The 18,202-nt window shown below is 41.6% G+C and overlaps 1 protein-coding gene across 1 annotated transcript in view; it reads right to left on the reverse strand.

The window, feature by feature from the left end:
* Positions 1–5,359: 5,359 nt before the first annotated feature.
* Positions 5,360–18,202, reverse strand: part of LOC122549719 (vacuolar protein sorting-associated protein 4B-like) — a 48,316-nt gene continuing 35,473 nt past the window's right edge. The window contains exons 10-11 of the mRNA XM_043689616.2: positions 15,889–16,029; positions 5,360–6,111 (exon numbers count right to left, since the gene is read on the reverse strand). Of these exons, the coding sequence (XP_043545551.1) occupies positions 6,010–6,111; positions 15,889–16,029 (243 nt within the window). The 3' untranslated portion in view covers positions 5,360–6,009. The remainder of the gene's footprint in view (positions 6,112–15,888; positions 16,030–18,202) is intronic.

Raw genomic sequence — 18,202 nt, forward strand, 5'->3', positions numbered from 1 at the left:
ATTTGTGTTGCAGACGTTTCGTCCCCTGTCTAGGTGACATCCTCAGTGCTTGGGAGCCTCCTGTGAGGCCTCCTGAGGATGTCACCTAGACAGGGGACGAAACGTCTGCAACACAAATTCCCAACTCGGCGAACAGAACCACAACAACGAGCACCCGAGCTACAAATCTTCTGACAAACCTTGAACACCTACGGGCGAGAGACGCTAAGACAAGCCAGGAAATGGGAATCCTGCGCTAACCGCCACATACGAACAACTCCGGTTCCTGCATGAATGCCGAAAGAATTGAATCCTTCCACCAAGTGTCAGACACAGACCACCAAGTGTCAGATACAGACCACCAGTCAACAACCCACAAGTCAGGGACACAGCCAGACAGAACAGATTCAGGATGATCCAGGTAATGATTACAGACGCTCACAACAGACTTCACAAATACAGACAAGAAATTGCGCGCCAAAAATCATTAATTTCAAAAACCACCAATCAGGAATGGACCCGAACCATAGAACAGGCCGTCACCTTAGGACAGAACAGGACCACACACCGCAAAAAAACGGCACTAAAAGAAAAAATGGCCAAACTAACACACAACAGAGAGGACACCACAACACATATCTGGGTTAGAAACCTCTCCCACAGACAGCTCACAGACACGGAAAGAACAATACTGGCCAAGGGACTCAACCACAACCACAGAGACACCAAGACCGCAGACTTCCTAGCAGCACTAGAATGCACACTCAGGAACAATGGACTGACAGAAGAGACACAACAAACAGTGAGACAAAGTATCATACCTCTGATAACAAGGAAAAGACAAACACATAACCTCAACAACAAGGAGAGGGAAGCACTAAAATCACTAAGAAACGATAAGAAGATAATCATACTACCAGCAGACAAAGGCAGAATGACGGTCATCCTGGACAAAGCAGACTACATCCAAAAAGCGCAACAACTACTTGCATTTACCAACACCTACCAAAAGAGGGAGTTTGACCCCACCCCACAGCTCACCAATAGGATAAACAACACACTGAGGAACCTACAAAGAATGAAACCTGAAAGCAACAACACCCCCAGATTCTACGGGCTACCTAAAGTGCACAAACCAGACATCCCACTCAGACCCATAGTCTCACTACCAGGGACACCATCACACAAACTGGCTAAAGAACTACAGCAGAAACTGAAACACCTGATCAGCAGATCCAGACACTGTGTACAGTCAACACAGGAATTCTTGGACATCATCAGAAATATACACATAGACAAGGAAGAAACCATGGTCTCATTCGATCTAACGGCACTGTTCACCTCTATTGACAAAACCCTAGCCAGAGAAACAATAGCCAACCTGCTGGACATACAGAACAGACAACAGGACGTTGAACCTATCAACAAAGACTGCATACTCAAACTACTGAACCTGTGCCTCACAACACACTTCACATTCAACAACCAAATATATGAACAAATCAATGGCACACCCATGGGCTCACCCATCTCTGGACTCATAGCAGAAGCGGTAATGCAAAGATTAGAACAAACAGTCTTACCGCAAATTCAACCCAAACTCTGGGTCAGATATGTGGAAGACACCTTTGTAATCATTAAAAACAGGCTTCACAGGAGGCTCCAAGCACTGAGGATGTCAGCTAGACAGGGGACGAAACGTCTGCAACACAAATTCCCAGCTCAGTGAACAGAACCACAATGACAAAGTACGTGTTCTGAAATTGAAGTAAATTAGTTTCACCTGGAAAGTGAGTTTGGGGTCTTGTACAGTGAAGAGGGAGGAACAAAAGTAACATCCTCTGCAATTCCGTGGAAAGATAATACAAGAGAATGGTAAGTGATGTCAGGACTGATGGAGTGGGCAGTGGTGTCATAGAAAATGTTTGCTGACATCCTGCTGCGGAGGGAGAGGGCGGGTTAGAGGATGAATCCTTTGAAGGGAGATGCCAGTGGGGTGTCAAGTGAGGATAAAGGCAACACTATTATTGGTCTGAAGGGAGAGAATGAATGAAAACAGAAGTATGGAAAATGTGTCCGACGTGGCTGAGGGCCCTGTTAACCAGTGAGGCATATCCTTAGCTGAGGGAAAAGAGAACATACCAGAATCACCCTGTGCAGCATGGCATCGTTGAAACAAATACCATGAATTTGGAGAAATGGGGAATGAAAACCTTACAGGAAGCAGGGTGAGAGAAATGCAGTCGTGATAACCTTGGGAGTCAATATGTTTGCTTTGGAGATTAATGGAAAGCCTCTCACCAGAAATTAAATAAGACAAGGAAGGGAAAAAAAGAGAGATGGTCCAGATGAGGGTGAAAGAAGAATGGAAATTGGAAGCAAAATTTTCTCCAATTCCAGATAAAGCAAGAAGTAGCACAGAGGTAGTCACTGATTTACTGGAGAAACTTGTGGGAGGTTTCCAAGTAGGACTGAAACGAGGGATGTTCCATATACTTGGCAAAGAGACAGGCATAACTGTAACCCACGAGTGTACCCATAACCACACCTTTCAATTTGTCTCACCTTCCTCAAGTAAAAGAGAAATTGTTTGAAAGGAAAACAAGCTCAGCTAGACAGAAGAGCATTAGAAGATGTGAATCATTTAAATGAAGTAGCCGACAGCCCAGAGGCCATTCTGATTGGGGGAAGGGGACAGAGGTGCAGTGTGGATAACATTTCCATAATGAGACAGCTAGGGCTAGGAAATTGGATATCATGGAACTGATGTCAAGCATCAGAAGAATCACAAGTATAGGTGGGAAGAGATTTAAATGAGAGAGAACAAAGTCAAAGTAGGAGGAAACAAGTTCAGGGCAGGAACTGGGTAAAATAATGGGTTTTGTGAATTTTGGAAAAGACTTAGTTCCCAGCCCCAGTACAGCCTGTTTCTCAGTTGAAAAACCAAGACATGACATCCATAACTGTCCTGGAAATAAAAGACTGTTGTTCAGTGGTGGGATCGTAGTCAAGGACAGATTGGAAGTAGTGTTTGAGAGTTGGCATTTAGCTTCTGAAAGATAAAGGTCAACACACCAGACAATAGCAGCATCTTGTCAGCAGGTTTCATAACAGAATTAGATCTAAGGACAACTTCTGTGGGAGACAGGTTAGGGTGGGTAAGGACAGCAGAGAAATTAAGGCAATTAATGTCACGTTGACAGTTCTCAATGAAGACACCGAAGACAGGTTAAGAGGCCACTGTTTGTGGAGCGGGGGGAATGGGAGAGGCATGGTGACGATGGTGTCCAGGTATTAGAGACAGGTAAAAGTCTATAGAATGAGAGGATTCCTACCTAAAGAACAAAGATGATGGAAGAAGAATTCAATCTACAAAGTGGGAATGGAAAGCAACAAAATCAGTCCTTTGTCAAGTATAGATCGTTCAACAGTGGAAGGTCAAAAGGTACAGCAAAACAAGATGGTATGAGAAGGGATGGGGTCAGACAAAGGGGGAAATGAGAAATGATCGACAAAGATTTCATTCCTTAATAACTTATAAGGAAGAGAAAAACTTCATAATGCTCCACATTGTAATTTATTTGCCATCTTGCTGTTCACTACTTAATCTTTTTATATCTCCATACAACTACCTTGTGTCCTCAGTTTATGTTCCTTCTTAGCTTTGTATCAGCAACAAATTAGGTATAATACTGTGTCACTTTAACAAAAGTGATTATTGACAAATAAGATTCCAACACTGATCCTCATGGCACTTCAACTAATCACAGCCTACCAATCTGAAAATGCTCATTTATTCCTATTCTCTCCTTGTTAATTAAACGATCGTCCATCCACGTCAATATCATACAAATCCTTGAGACTTATTTTGCATATTAACCTTTCAAAAATGCCAATACACCACAAACTACCCTACAGCCCCAAACATCTTTGATGTATTTTTCAATGGGTGTTCATTTACTGAAACCAAATTGGCTTTGTCTGAGTATACTATGATTGTCTTAGCACATTAAGACTTCCTTTCGAATAGGTGCTTTCACTTGCCTGACAACCAAGGTCAGGCTATGTGGGCTGTCATTCCCTGTGTTTTCTTTCTTGAATACTGCTGTTATATTTGCTAGCTTCTAATCTGTTGGAAACATTCCAGAATCTTGGACATTTTAGAAAATCGTAACCAGTGTATCCACCTTTACAGCACTCTCCTTTCAAATCAGAGGATGTAAGCCATAAAAGTCTTGAAGATGATGTTGATATTTAGCAGAAATTTCTCCACTACTTTTTCTCTCCTGATATTATTTACCTTTAATTTGCTGCATCTTCAGAGCCCCTGAGTACCATCTACTTCTGGTATTTCTCACCCCTTTACCAACCACATACTTCTGAAATCTTCCTCGTACTGCCTTAAAACAAACTTCTCCCATTGTATTTCCAAATAGGACATTCAACAGCCAACTGCTATAACTTTGGGAAATTACCGAGGCACACACCAAGAACCTCAGGATCACTTTTTTGGCAGAAGCCTGAGAATTACAAACACTGAAAGGCAGACTTTGAGAGAAAGCAGAATCAGGAGGATTCTCCAATTGTTGTATTTTCAGGCAATGAGTGAGCCCCATTATTAAGCACAGGTGAACATTGCAGAGCAGTGGAAAAACTAGCAGCATACATTCAGCAAAAGGGAATCTTGCAGCACAGCGGTAGTATCCTAACATTTGGGCCAGAAGTCCAGAGTTCAAACTCCCACCTACTCCAAAGGTGTGTCATAACATACCTGAACGGGGTTGATTAAAAATATCTTTATCCAGCAAAAGTAGAGAATCGAACAAAAATATTGACCACAGGAAAGCTAACCTCATATCCACTGAGATCAACAGGGAAATAGCAAATTTCTAAATCTTACAGGCCACAAAGCAGAAAATGAAACACCCAGCTGGCTTTTGAACCTCTCCTGCTACTCTCCCAATCTGAGCTGAATGGAGCCACTAGAAATTTGGGAAGGCTTAGATGGCAAATTTTCCAAACATTAATGTTCTGACATTCTGCACTAACTTATCCATATTAAACCCCTTCAATCACACTGAAGAAAAATTATCTTCAAGTATTCTACAAACTGTAAATCACTAATATGGAAGATGAACAAAAATTCCTACCACTCAGCTCATTTCATTAATCTAGAACTCTGCTTAACATTACATAAACCAGATGAAGTGACAAATCAGTATGACAATAAAGCTACCTCGTACCATCCACTCTGTAACCTAACTATTCATAGAAGCAGATTTAGATTTCTATCCTGTGTCTGCATCACTAAATTGGACAAACAAAAATATTTTGAAAAATCTGAAATAAAGTCTTCCAAAATGACAATTTAAATCAATCATTGGGTAGACACAAGTTTTATTTACAAATAAACAGAAATTAAACAGAAAATACAAGGTTGCCATTATAAAAAAAATCTACATATATAGAAGTTGTTCACTTCATTCATATTTATTTCAATACAAATAATTGAATAAGTAATCCCAATTTCTCCAATACAAAGCTTCAAGTTTATATTTTACAGTCAGAAATTAGTCTACCTGAAGTACGATGAAATGGTCCAATCATGTGGGCAGTCCATGTATTAGATCTTATGTGCAAATTTAAAACGCCCCATTCAAAGTATCTAGTATATTCCAATGATACCCAAGATTACTTTACATTCCTTAAAGACATCAGCACAACGTACTTAGTTCCTTTAAAAATTCTCAATTATTCCAGTAATGTTTAAATATCACGCTAAGCCCTTGAAGTCTGGAACCTCTTTAGATATTTATATGAGAAGTAGTTTTATGATAGGCAAATGCAGAAATTAAGATTATATAAAGTTGGATTTAATAAGTTCCATGACCGGAAATAACAGTGCTTGACTTTACAATAATAAAATGATAAAAATAAACTTACTATTGTATGCAACTGATTTGTGAATAGAAAAAGAGAGATGTACAAGGAAAGAAAAATATTTTGCTGTGCAAATTAAGATCTTATAGTTCAGCCTTCCTGACCAAAGTCTTCTGTGAACTTCTTCAGCTTTTCCAGATCCTCGTCATTAACTGTTGGTTTTATGCTTGCTAATGAATGCATCATATCAGGCTGAGAAAGAGATTGAAATGAAAAATATTAAAATACATTTGAGACTGGAATTAAAGCTCTGAACAGACTGTAAAACAAGAAGTATTTTAATAAATTATTGTATTGTTAAAGAGCAAGTTTTGGGAAACTTTAACGTTCCTTTTGTTTTCTAATTTGCTAAATCTTTGTAAAGCATTTATTTCCAGCACTCCCTTTCACAAATGCAATTTCAACTGAGTTTTTAAAGTACTCAATAGTATACCAAATATGCTTCCTTAAGACACAAATCAAAACTTTAAATTTTAGTCACACTAAAATAAAGTTGATGTTCATCTGAGGGGAGCACAATTATTCTACTGCCATATATAAGAAATTATTTTTAAAAGTATTTTACCTATTAAAGTTAACCCCATGTAAACTACAATATTCTGCTTTTTTTTTGAAAATAGAGTATTCGTGACAACTAGCTATCCTCTATTCTCCCAAATTGACACTGCTGTGATAAACACTAAAATGGAGATTCATGAGATTTCCATTCCTTTTGTATTCCTTGTGAGAGTATGACCAGCACAAAGGAATAAACAGGAATATTTTTACATAAGGACAGAAATTGCTGGAAAACTCAGGTCTGGTAACACCTTTGAAGAGAAATCAGTTATTATTTCAGGTTCAGCAACCCTTCCTCAGAACTCCAGAATATTCTTACTGTGTGTCAGCGGAAGCAAATAGCATTTAATCAGTTATATTAGTGGGCAAAACTGGCAGATGGAAATTCAGTGCGTGAAAATGAGAGAGAGAGACTATTTTGGACCTAATAAGAATACATTCTAAATACGATGAAGCAGAAATAATAAGGATCCAAATGCAGAGTCACAAAATCTTTCTGGACTTTTGAACAATGCCCAAGTTAGTGCAGACAGGGTCAATGAAAATCTTTTAAGGGAGAGGTAAACAGGTTCTTGTTGAGCAAGAAATCAAATGTTATCAGCGGATAGATGAGAACATGGAATTCAAACAAAGATTTTATTGAATGGCAGAGTGGACTTGAATTCATACAGATGGGTACAAAATAATATTAAGAAAGGCAAATGGAATGGTGGCCTTTATCATAAGAATTAAAAAATAATTTTTTGTTGTATAGCTATCTCACTAAACCGACTGCCAGCTTGAGTTGGAGATGACCTCAGGGAAGTTTACAAAATCACAAGAGATATTGATAGAGTGAATCGTAGGGGTCTTTTCCCTAATATGCAGGATTTCAAGACTAGGGGCACATTCTTAAGAAGAGAGAAGATAGATTTTAAAAAGACATGAGGGGCAAATTTTGTTGTTTTTTTTTTTTACACAGAGGGGGGTTTGCATGTGGAATTAACTTCCTGAGAAAGTGGTTGATGTGGGACAATTAGGAAAGGTTTGGAGAGATATGGGCCAGGAGCTGACAGATGAGACTAGTTTAGTTTGGGATTATGTTCAGCACGGAAGCGATGGACCGAAGGGTCCATTTCCATGCTGAGAGAATTTGTGCTCTCATAAATCCTTGGATGATGCACTCAGGAGTGTCTTGCTCGTGGTTGGGGGCGGAGTGGTTGGGGGCGGAGTGGTTGGGGGCGGAGTGGTACCAGACAAAGTGAGGTCCAAATGTCCTGAATGGCAGAACAGGCAAAGGATGACCACGTCTCTCATTGGCTGCAGAGATGAAAGAAGGCTACAGCAACAAATTGTTCCCAGTCATCATCACTCGACAAGTTACCAAAATCTGATGACCATCTTGTCAAGATCAAAGTCACATTAAACAAAGTCATGCTTATGGCTCCTTTTACCAGGACCCTCTTGACAAGTCCTGTGGTGCTGCAGAATTGGTGAAGGAGGCAGTGCTGGGAACCTGGGAGTCAAGAGTCGACACACATGCAATGATGCACCAAGGTTGAAATGAAAATAGAAATTACAAGAGAAACTCAGTGGGTGTGCCAACACCACTGAAGACAGAAACAGTTAACATAGAGTCCAATATGACTGTTCTTCAGAACTCAGATGCTTTAAGGTTGTTGGGCACCTGCATTTGAAGGTATGTGTCTGGGCAATAGTATTTGCAAATGAGCAGTCCTCTTAAGGATACCCACTGCTGACCCCAAATAGAAAGGGGGTTAGAAAAGATGCCCTAAAGATAGGCTGTTCCACTTCTGCTGGGGCACCATATCCTGCAGGATCATCATCTTTATGGTGCAAGAGAGAAAACTTTATATTTTGCAACTTGAAATTCTCATGGATAATTTCAAGAGGTACTATCCAGAAGGAACTGAAATTATATCATGTGAAATGTCAGAACTCGAGATTATAACTTGTGTACTGAGAAAGGTTTTCCTCAAGGTAGCAGCTGAAAGGACAAACAGGGATTATACCTTTTGCTGGAAACACAAGACTGACAGCAACCATGCAATAACCAGGTCAAGAGGGGTGAACCAGCTCCCATCTTATGGTAGTAGTAAAAAGCCAATCTCAAGGTTTTCTTGATATAAAGAGAAGAGCATGCTTACTACCTGTTAAGCCTGAGAAAAATAAAAAAGATGTGGCATCGAGCGTGCAGCCATTGGGCTGTCACTTGAGATCACAAACACAAGTACAAATGTAAAAGGAGATAATACCCAGCAAGGAAGGGAATCAAAGGATATACAGTTTGGAGTCCTTCTGGCATCCTTTGTGATCAGGTTTTAATCTGACCACATCAGAGACAGAACCTTCTCCAGTTAATGTTCAGTTCTGCAATCTAAAATCCATCTCCTCTCCTCTGCCAAAAAAGCTCGCTGAAATACCGGCTGCTTGTATACTGTGTGAAGTTACATTTTCAGGCTAAACTCCCTCCCCTTCCTAGACCTGGACCGTCTCAGACTCCTCCCTCCCCTTCCTAGACCTAGACCGTCTCAGACTCCTCCCTCCCCTTCCTAGACCTCTCCATTTCTATCTCGGGCGACTGACTCAACACGGACATTTACTATAAACCGACCGACTTCCACAGCTACCTAGATTACACCTCCTCCCACCCTGCCCCCTGTAAAAACGCCATCCCATATTCCCAATTCCTTTGCCTCCGCTGCATCTGCTCCCAGGAGGACCAATTCCAATACCGAACAACCCAGATGGCCTCCTTCTTCAAAGACCACAATTTCACCTCAGACGTGGTGGTTGATGCTCTCCACCGCATCTCCTCCACTTCCTGCACCTCCGTCCTTGAACCCCATCCCTCCAATTGCCACCAGGACAGAACCCCACTGGTCCTCACCTACCACCCCACCAACCTCCAGATACATCGTATCATCCTTCGTCATTTCCGCCACCTCCAAACAGACCCCACCGCAAAGGATATATTTCCCTCCCCTCCCCAATCAGCGTTCCGGAAAGACCACTCCCTCATCAGGTCCACACCTCCCACCAACCCAATCTCCACTCCCGGCACCTTCCCCTGCAACCGCAAAAAATGCAAAACTTGCGCCCACAACCACACCCCCCCCCCCATCTCCCTCCAAGGCCCCAAGGGATCCTTCCATATCCGTCACAAATTCACCTGCACCTCCACACACATGATTTACTGCATCCGCTGCACCCAATGTGGCCTCCTCTACATTGGGGAGATAGGCCGCCTACTTGCGGAACGTTTCAGAGAACACCTCCGGGACACCCACACCGAACAACCCAACCGCCCTGTGGCTGAACACTTTAACTCCCCATCCCACTCCGCCAAGGACATGCAGGTCCTTGGCCTCCGCCGTTGCCAGACCATGGCAACACGACGCCTGGAGGAAGAGCGCCTCATCTTCCGCCTAGGAACCCTCCAACCACAAGGGATGAATGCAGATTTCTTCCTCATTTCCCCTCCCCCCAACTTATCTCAGTCCCAACCCTCGGACTCAGCACCGCCTTCTTGACCTGCAATCTTCTTCCCGACCTCTCCGCCCCCTCTCCGGCCTATCACCCTCACCTTAACCTCCTTCCACCTATCGCATTTTCAACACCCGTCCCCCAAGTCCCGCCTCCCTACCTTTTATCTTAGCCCGCTTGGCACACCTTCCTCATTCCTGAAGAAGGGCTTATGCCCGAAACATCGATTCTCCTGCTCCTTGGATGCTGCCTGACCTGCTGCGCTTTTCCAGCAACACATTTTCAGGCTAAACTATCTGACAAGATTCCATTTCCAACAAGTGAAGAACCTCACTGTTGGAATATTTAAATAAGAGATGGTCTTTTCATACATCCAATGGGGTGGGTGACCACATTTGGTAAAATGATAATTTCAGCTCAGGTTGCCTTTTGTTTAAGTTTTTTTGGAACTTGACTAATGTGTAGGGTCTGGTGATGTCTGTGGATTTTATAAGGCAGTTGGTTTTGATCTGTTTTTAAGATTATTTCAGCCCATGAAAGTCTCAGGTATTACACTGACAGACTGAATTCAAAATCACATTCTATGTAATTTCAACAATCTTGGAGTTGGTTTTATCATTTGGAATACGATCTTGGATATACTGCCAGAACTTTATGAATGAAAGGCTCATGATACCACACCTCCGAGCTCAGCCTTAATCAATGTGCCCCCGCCATTTATTCAGAAAAAGTAGTGGAGGAAAAATTCACTTCTGACCTTGATAGAGTCCTCAGTGCCAAAGATCACCCTTCTGAGGGAACAGGGTTGGCCAACTTCAGAAGAACCACCATTGGGTAAAGTGGAGTGAAAAAAAGCGAAAGATGATGAAATGCCCCTACTAACAAGGCTTGCTTAGCGTGGCCTCATTATGACATTGCCAGAAGGACAAAAACACATGAGGGCATTCGAGATCAAGCACTGGAAATTCTTGATAATGTTATTCTTTGAGTCAATAATCTAAGTGATGAACATGTCACATGATTCATGTAAGGAAAATGCTGGACAGGATTTCTTTTTTTACTTGTTCAATTGGCAATGAACAGCCACCGAGCACACCTAGACATCATAAGAACCAAAAGTCCAAGAGGATATGATTCAGTGTCTCATCGCTAAAGCATCCCTACTAAAGAGAAGAATTCAAACAGCAGCTCACCAGCAAACAACCTAGAAAGGTTTCAGACACCCAACTCAGTTTCAGAACAGTGGGATCAAATAAGGTCAGGTATAAGAGGCAATCATGCCCAGATCATTGGGTTCAGGCATCGAACTGGTCTGACAAACATGCAAAATATACATAACCTCTTGGAACAGAAACAAACAGCCGTTATTCCCTGACCGAACAATGCAAGGTTTCAATTCAAGAATGCAACATTCCAACAGCTCAAGGCTAAAACCCAAAGACAAATCTAAAACATAAAAGACAAGTGGTGCAAACAGAAAATTGGAAGTCCAACAGCATGCCATGATTGGCTCCTTGTAGCTTCAGGTATATTGATAAACTAGTCTCAAGTGAACAACGCCACGAAGAACATTTCTGACAATACAACTGTGAATCCACAGTGGTAGCTGATATTCTCCAGCCGATCTTCCCAGAGACAGTGTAGAATCTATGGAGAAACTACCATTAATTTGACAGTTGCAACAAATAAACAAAAAACAATGCCGTTGGCCTGGATAGTACTCCCAGCTGAAATCTTCAAGGCTGATGGGCTTTCCCTCACATCAGGATTCCATACACCTATCCTGCAGACTGAAGAAAAGAACTCCAACTTTTTAATCTCCACTGCCTCCACGTTAAAACGAAATTGACCACTAAATTATTAACAGCATTTGGATGACTGCAGTATCACTGCCTACTCTGCATTGGATTTGCAAGCCACTATCCACTATCACATTAATTCTGCGTACAAGAAACTCTGTTCATTCTTGAACATTGTCAAAACAAACATATCAGTCACACGGTCAGCAAAATATTTAATCTCCCATTTGAGGGACTGTGCGGAACATGTTAAGCATGTTCTGCACCTTAATAGCTATCTCTCTCAAAAGGGAACTATTAATGGAGATCCAACACAGAATCACTGCACCATGTCAGCATTTTAGAAAAAAAATAGCAGGGAGTGTTTGACAACAAAGACCTTCACAACTCTCAAGTTCTGGTATACAGAACAGTTATTGGTCTGTGCCTCAGCAACACATCAGAGCTCTCGAGAACTTACACCAGCACTGCCTTTACCACATTCTGTACATTAAAAGAGGACACTTGAATAAATATCAGCTCTACCGACAATCAGAAAAACTTACTGCAAAATAAACTACAACAGACTGGGGGTGGGTGTCTCCCCCAGTCTTCTCAGCTCTCAAGTGGTCAGTGTTCCACGTAAGGAAAAAAAGAATGTTACAAAGATACTGTGATGTTCTTCTTGACATTAATGACTATAAACAGCACGCTACCAAGCATTCAAAATAGTGACTTGTCCATGAACATGCATCATGCTGTGTCCAAATGCCTTAATGACAGGCAGAAAAGGACAGAAAAATAAACACTGCACTCTGGATTCCACTAACTCATGGGTCATCCTGCCCCATGTGCTGAAAGATGTTCAGGTCAAGAAACAAACTATTCAGTCACATGAAGACCCACAGCTCAATTAAAACCAGAGTAGGAGGAGTAGGTCAGTGACATCTTGAATTGAGGCACAGCTGAAGATGACAAAGCTCTGCCTAGACCAAAACTGAGGCACTGCATTCGCAGTCCTAGACAGTGCACATTAGAAAGGATTTACTGGTCTTGAAGATTGCAATGCAACTTCACTGAAAATGATACTGAAACAGAAGAACAGTTACTTAATCTAAACTTGTGTTCCCTTGAATGCAGATGGCATTTAAAATGGTCATATAGAAGGTGGCATTTAAGAATATTTTAAAACCTCTATAAGGTATATAGATGAAAAACATTGTATCTTGGCTTGGAGTCTCAAAGGGAGATAACCTTACTGTTGGACATAAGTTGTTCAGAAATAATGTTAGAAAGCATTTCTTCACACAAAGGGTAGTCAAAACCATGTGGGGTTTCTTCCCCAAAAATGTTAGGTCAATTCAAAATGTTAAAACTGAGATCCATAAGAGTTTTATTCAGCAAGGATACCAAGGGTTATTGTACCAAGCCAAAATACAGGTTGTGAGAGGTAATTTCGGTTTAAACTTTAAGATGTGCCTGGACCACAGACTGATCTATAATAAAAGACAAAACTTTTGTTTCTTTTCTAACAACCATTTTATATACTCAAAAGTAGAATAGTTTAAATTGTGCAGAATGCTGACAATTTGTGAGCGATAGTAAAAACAAGCAGGCTCTTGATTGATGAAGCCATTCACACAGCAGGGAAGGATAAGTCCTTGACTGATAAGACTGCTAGCACAGACAGAGAAGAATAAGTCTTTGACTGATAAGACTACAGGGTGAGAAAAACAACAACTTTAGAGACTCTGAAGACATTTGTTGCAGACTTTGTGATAAAAATAATGATGTTTTTAAGAATGTGAACCTCATGGCTTGTTGGAGCCAAGGAGAGGAGGGACTTGTGCTGTATATAATGGGAGACTTTGTAAGCCTCAGCGCGCCTTTTCTTTAAGGGTGCCCGACTCTGCAGACTTGACTTGTTAATAAAACTTTGTTTTCCTGAATTTGTCTAGAGCGATTATTGAGAAGCGATTTTCGTTTCTAACGCAGGTCATCCACAATTTACTTGAACGGTGAAATCAGATCAAAAGACTGATTGGCTCCTCCTGCTCCTGTGGATATTAATTAATGGTTCAAATCAAACTTTGAATTTCCTCTTATTTGTCTTCCACTGTTTAATAAAACAGTTCAGTATTTTATTTACAGGTGATAACTGCAATTGATGATAGTAAAGTCTGTCACATACAGAGCAAAGACCACATGTGTATAGTGGCCCTAAGGAGTGATAAAAAAAAGACTAAGAAAAACTTAAAACAAAAGAGATTCAACAGCGGAATCAAATACAAGACATAAATACAAAGATAAAAAAAGCCAGATAAAATATGCAAGGGGAAATTAGAAAATATTTTTTAGCAAGTTTTGTGAAGATTTGTAGCTCAGGTTGGGGTTCTGGATGTAGGTTTCCTCGCTGAGCTGGAAGGTTCATTTTCAGATGTTTCGTTATCATACAAGGTAACGTTTTCAGTGAGCCTCCGGGCGAAGCACTTCTGATGATTCCTCTTTCTGTTTATGTTTGGGTTTCTATGGGTTGACGATGTCATTTCCTGTTCTTTTTCTCAGGGGGTGATAAATCAGGTCCAAGTCAATGTGGTTGTTGATAAGAGTTCCGGTTGGATGTTACCTAGCATGGTGATGAAATGTCTGAACATAAACCTTCCAGCTCAGCGAGCAAACCTACATCCAGAATATTGTTCAGATCTAAAGTTCCTAAAAATAGGAATGCATGGGACATGGCATGGGTGGCGGGCTGGTAGTGAATTTAAAGAACTAATATACTGGGAAATGGTAAACGTGCGGTACCTAGAGACTGGCTTTCTTTTGAAGAATGTGGTTCTTTCCATTTGAATTAGAAATGTTTCACATGAAGAGTAGAACCATATTTATGCAGCACCTTTTATCTCAAAACATCTCAAAGCATCTTTTATGTGAACTAACTTTAATACAATGACAAATGCATTCCTGTGTCATTTATCACATTTACTAAAGTAACCAATTAGCATACATGACATCTGATGCATATATAATATAATTGTAACTGAGGTCATATTATGCTTAACTTTAAGTGAAATGACTAAGGCAATAACAGTTTCCCATTAAGTAAAAACTGTGTCTATGCTCCACAGAACCTTTGTCAGCAGAGAGAAAAAGAATTTTACCGTGCAAGTTGAAATACTTTATTGCTAAATTCTTGTTGGTCAATGAAATATTTTTAGTGTGTATTTAAAAAAGTTAAAATTCTACTACAGGAACTTTTGGTTTACCTCCGGTCACTGCCAATTCTGCTTCCTGAATTGCCTGTGCAATATACATCACACTCCCTGGCGCTATCTCTCACCATCCCTCAGGCTTGCTGCCCCTGCTGCTCCTTGACAACTGTTTTGCTGCCAACCCTCCAAACTCTCAACTTGTCTCACACCCTACTCTGAACTATTACTGACAGCTGTACAGCTCATGGCCTCTCCCACTCCCTAAACCACCTTCTTGATATTGACAATTGGAGCCTGGGGCTTTTGCTGTTCACTGACCCCCCCTCCTTGTGAATTTTCTACATGCTGCTTCCTACTCCAGAACAGCCATTCATTGCTGATCTCCAGATTCTTTGGTCACAGTGAAGTTCAGGACGGGGAAGAGAGTCAGAAGCAGGTGGTTTGATGAAATGAAACAGCACCTATAGGGTCAGGGAGCTGTAGAGCAAAGAGTCAGCCGTCAGAGGCTGGAGTAGGGAGATGGATAGGCTGTAACCTGCAGGTCAACAGCAAGAGGGTGGCTGGAGGAACCAGAAAAGTTGTGAAACAGAGGGCCAACCACGTAAAAGGTCAGGAAGCAGCAGAAGCCACTCCATAAAGACACCAACTACACCAAATTTAGTTTACCTTTTAAATTTGTAAGTAGACTTCCAACAGACGAGCACCAAATAACATTAAAATGAAATCTGTGACCCAAAACGAGAGTAAAGGCCTTATTAAATGACCAACGTTAAAGAAAAACATAAATGTAGGACTGACTGTATGACTGTTTTGGATAGCCATGGAAGATGGCTGTAAACATTTCATCCTCATGATATGTTACAAGAGGGGAGAACTACAAGCAACTGATGATCTAAGACATAACATTAAAATCTGCAGAAATTGAGGTTACCTACCATACACACGACAGGCTCCAGAAGCTTATCCCCTGGAACATCAATCCACGTCATTTCCAAAGCATTGGGATCACCAGGTGAACATGGCGTTAGGAGGTCATCCACAATCACAGACGGATCAGCATTTGAAGGACCTTGGACCTACAAAGTGAAAGGCAAATTGCATTCAACTAACATGTTACAAGTTAACAATGTGAACAACAATAAAATGTAAATGTTTTTTTTTGCAATAGCTTGAGTAACAGCATAACATTCCCACTTAGCAATATATACAGTTAGGAAGGAGTTGCCCTGGGAGTCCTCAAAAATTGACTCTGGGATCCATGAAGTCTTATGGCGTGGGCAAGGAAACCTCGTGCTGATTACCACACACCACCCTCCCTCATGCGATGAACGGTACTCCTCCATGTTGAACACCACTTGGAAGAAAGTGTGAGGATGGCAAGGGCACAAAATGTACTCTGGGTTGGGGATTTCAATGCTCCCTTCCAAGAATGACTCAGCAGCAGTACGACTGATTGAACTGGTTGGGTCCGAAAAGGACATAGCTGCCAGACTGGGTGAGGGAAACCAGTGAAAGAGAAAAATGTACTTGACCTCATCCTCACCAATCAGCAGGCCGCAGATGCACCTGTATATGACAGTATTGGTAAGATTGACCACCGCAATGTCCTTGTGGAGACAAAGCTTTGCCTTCATACTGAGATTACACTCCATCTTATTTTCCATGAGGCCGTGAGAGCTAACAGCAGCAGAATGTACTCCAGCACGATGTGTAACATCATGGCATTCAACCATTACCATCAAGCCAGGGGATCAACCTTGGTTCAATGGAGAGTGCAGGAGGACATGCCAGGAACCGCACCAGGTATACCTAAACAAGAGCTGTCAGCCTGATGAAGCTGCCAAACAACATAAGCAGCAATTGATAAAGGGAACCAAGTGATCTCACAACCAACAGATCAGATCTAAATTCTGCAGCCCTGCCACATCGAGTTGTGAACGGTGGTGGACAATTAACGCTCTGGAGGAGGCGGCTTCACAAATAATCCCATCCTCAATGACTGAGCAGCCCAATCCATCAATACAAAAGATAAGGCTGAAGGATTTGCAACAATCTTCAGCCAGAGGTGCCAAGCAGATGACCCATTTCAGCCTCCTCTACTGGTCCCCAGCATTACAGACACCAGTTTTCAGCCAACTCTATTCACGCCACATGATATTAAGAAACAGCTGGAGATACCGGTTAATACAAAGATTATAGGCCTTGACATCATTCCAGCAATAGTGCTGAAGACTTGTGCTCCAGAACTTGGCCCTCCCCTAGCCAAGATCTTCCAGTACACTCACAACAGTGGCATCTATCTGACAATTTGGAAAATTGTACTCAAAAACCAGGACAAATCTAACCTAGCTTATCACTAGACTGTTAATCCAAAGACGTAGGTAATGTCCTGGCGACCTGGGCTCAAATCACCCCATGACAGGTGGTGGAATTTGAATTCAATAATAAATCTGGAATTAAGAGTCTAATGATGAGTATGAAACCATTGTCGATTGTCAGAAAAATCAATCTAGTTCATTAATGCTCTTTAGGGAAGGAAACTGCCATCCTTACCTAGTCTGGCCTACATGTGATTTGAGACCCACAGCAAACTGCCCTCTGTGCAATTAAGTATAGGCAGTAAACAATGGCCTAACTAGACACACCTCACCCTGTAAATGAATAAAACAGTCATTAGTAAAGTGATGGAAGACGTCATCAACGGTGCTATTAAGCAACACCTGCTCAGCAATAGTCCACTCACTGAATCCCAGTTTGGGTTCCACCAGGGCTACTCAGTTCCTGATCTCATTACAGCCTTGGTTCAAGCATAGACAAAAATCAGAATTCTAAGAGAAGAAGAAGAGTGGAAGCCGTTGACATCAAGACCGATTTCAACTGTGTGTGAAATCGAGGAGTCGTAGCAACATTGGAGTCGACGGGTATCAGGAGGCAAACTCTTCACTGCTTTGAAGTCATACCTGGCTCATAGGAAGTGGTTGTTTGAAGTCAGTCATTTCACTTCCAGAACATTTTTGCAGGAGTTGCTCAGAACAGCATCTGAGGCACAACCATCTTCAGCTGCTTCATCAATCATACGGTTAGAGATGGGTATGTTCACCGATGATTGCACAATGTTCAGCACCATTTGCAACTTCTCAGATAGGGAAACAGCCCAAGTTCAAATGAAACAAGATCTAGACAATATCCATGCTTGGGCTGACAGGAGGCAAATAATATTCGTGCCACGCAAATACCAGGGTGTGACCA

Source organism: Chiloscyllium plagiosum, unplaced genomic scaffold (genome assembly GCF_037043375.1).
Source record: "Chiloscyllium plagiosum isolate Xiang-an unplaced genomic scaffold, Cpla_swu_hap1 HiC_scaffold_5, whole genome shotgun sequence".
NCBI classification, from domain to species: domain Eukaryota; kingdom Metazoa; phylum Chordata; class Chondrichthyes; order Orectolobiformes; family Hemiscylliidae; genus Chiloscyllium; species Chiloscyllium plagiosum.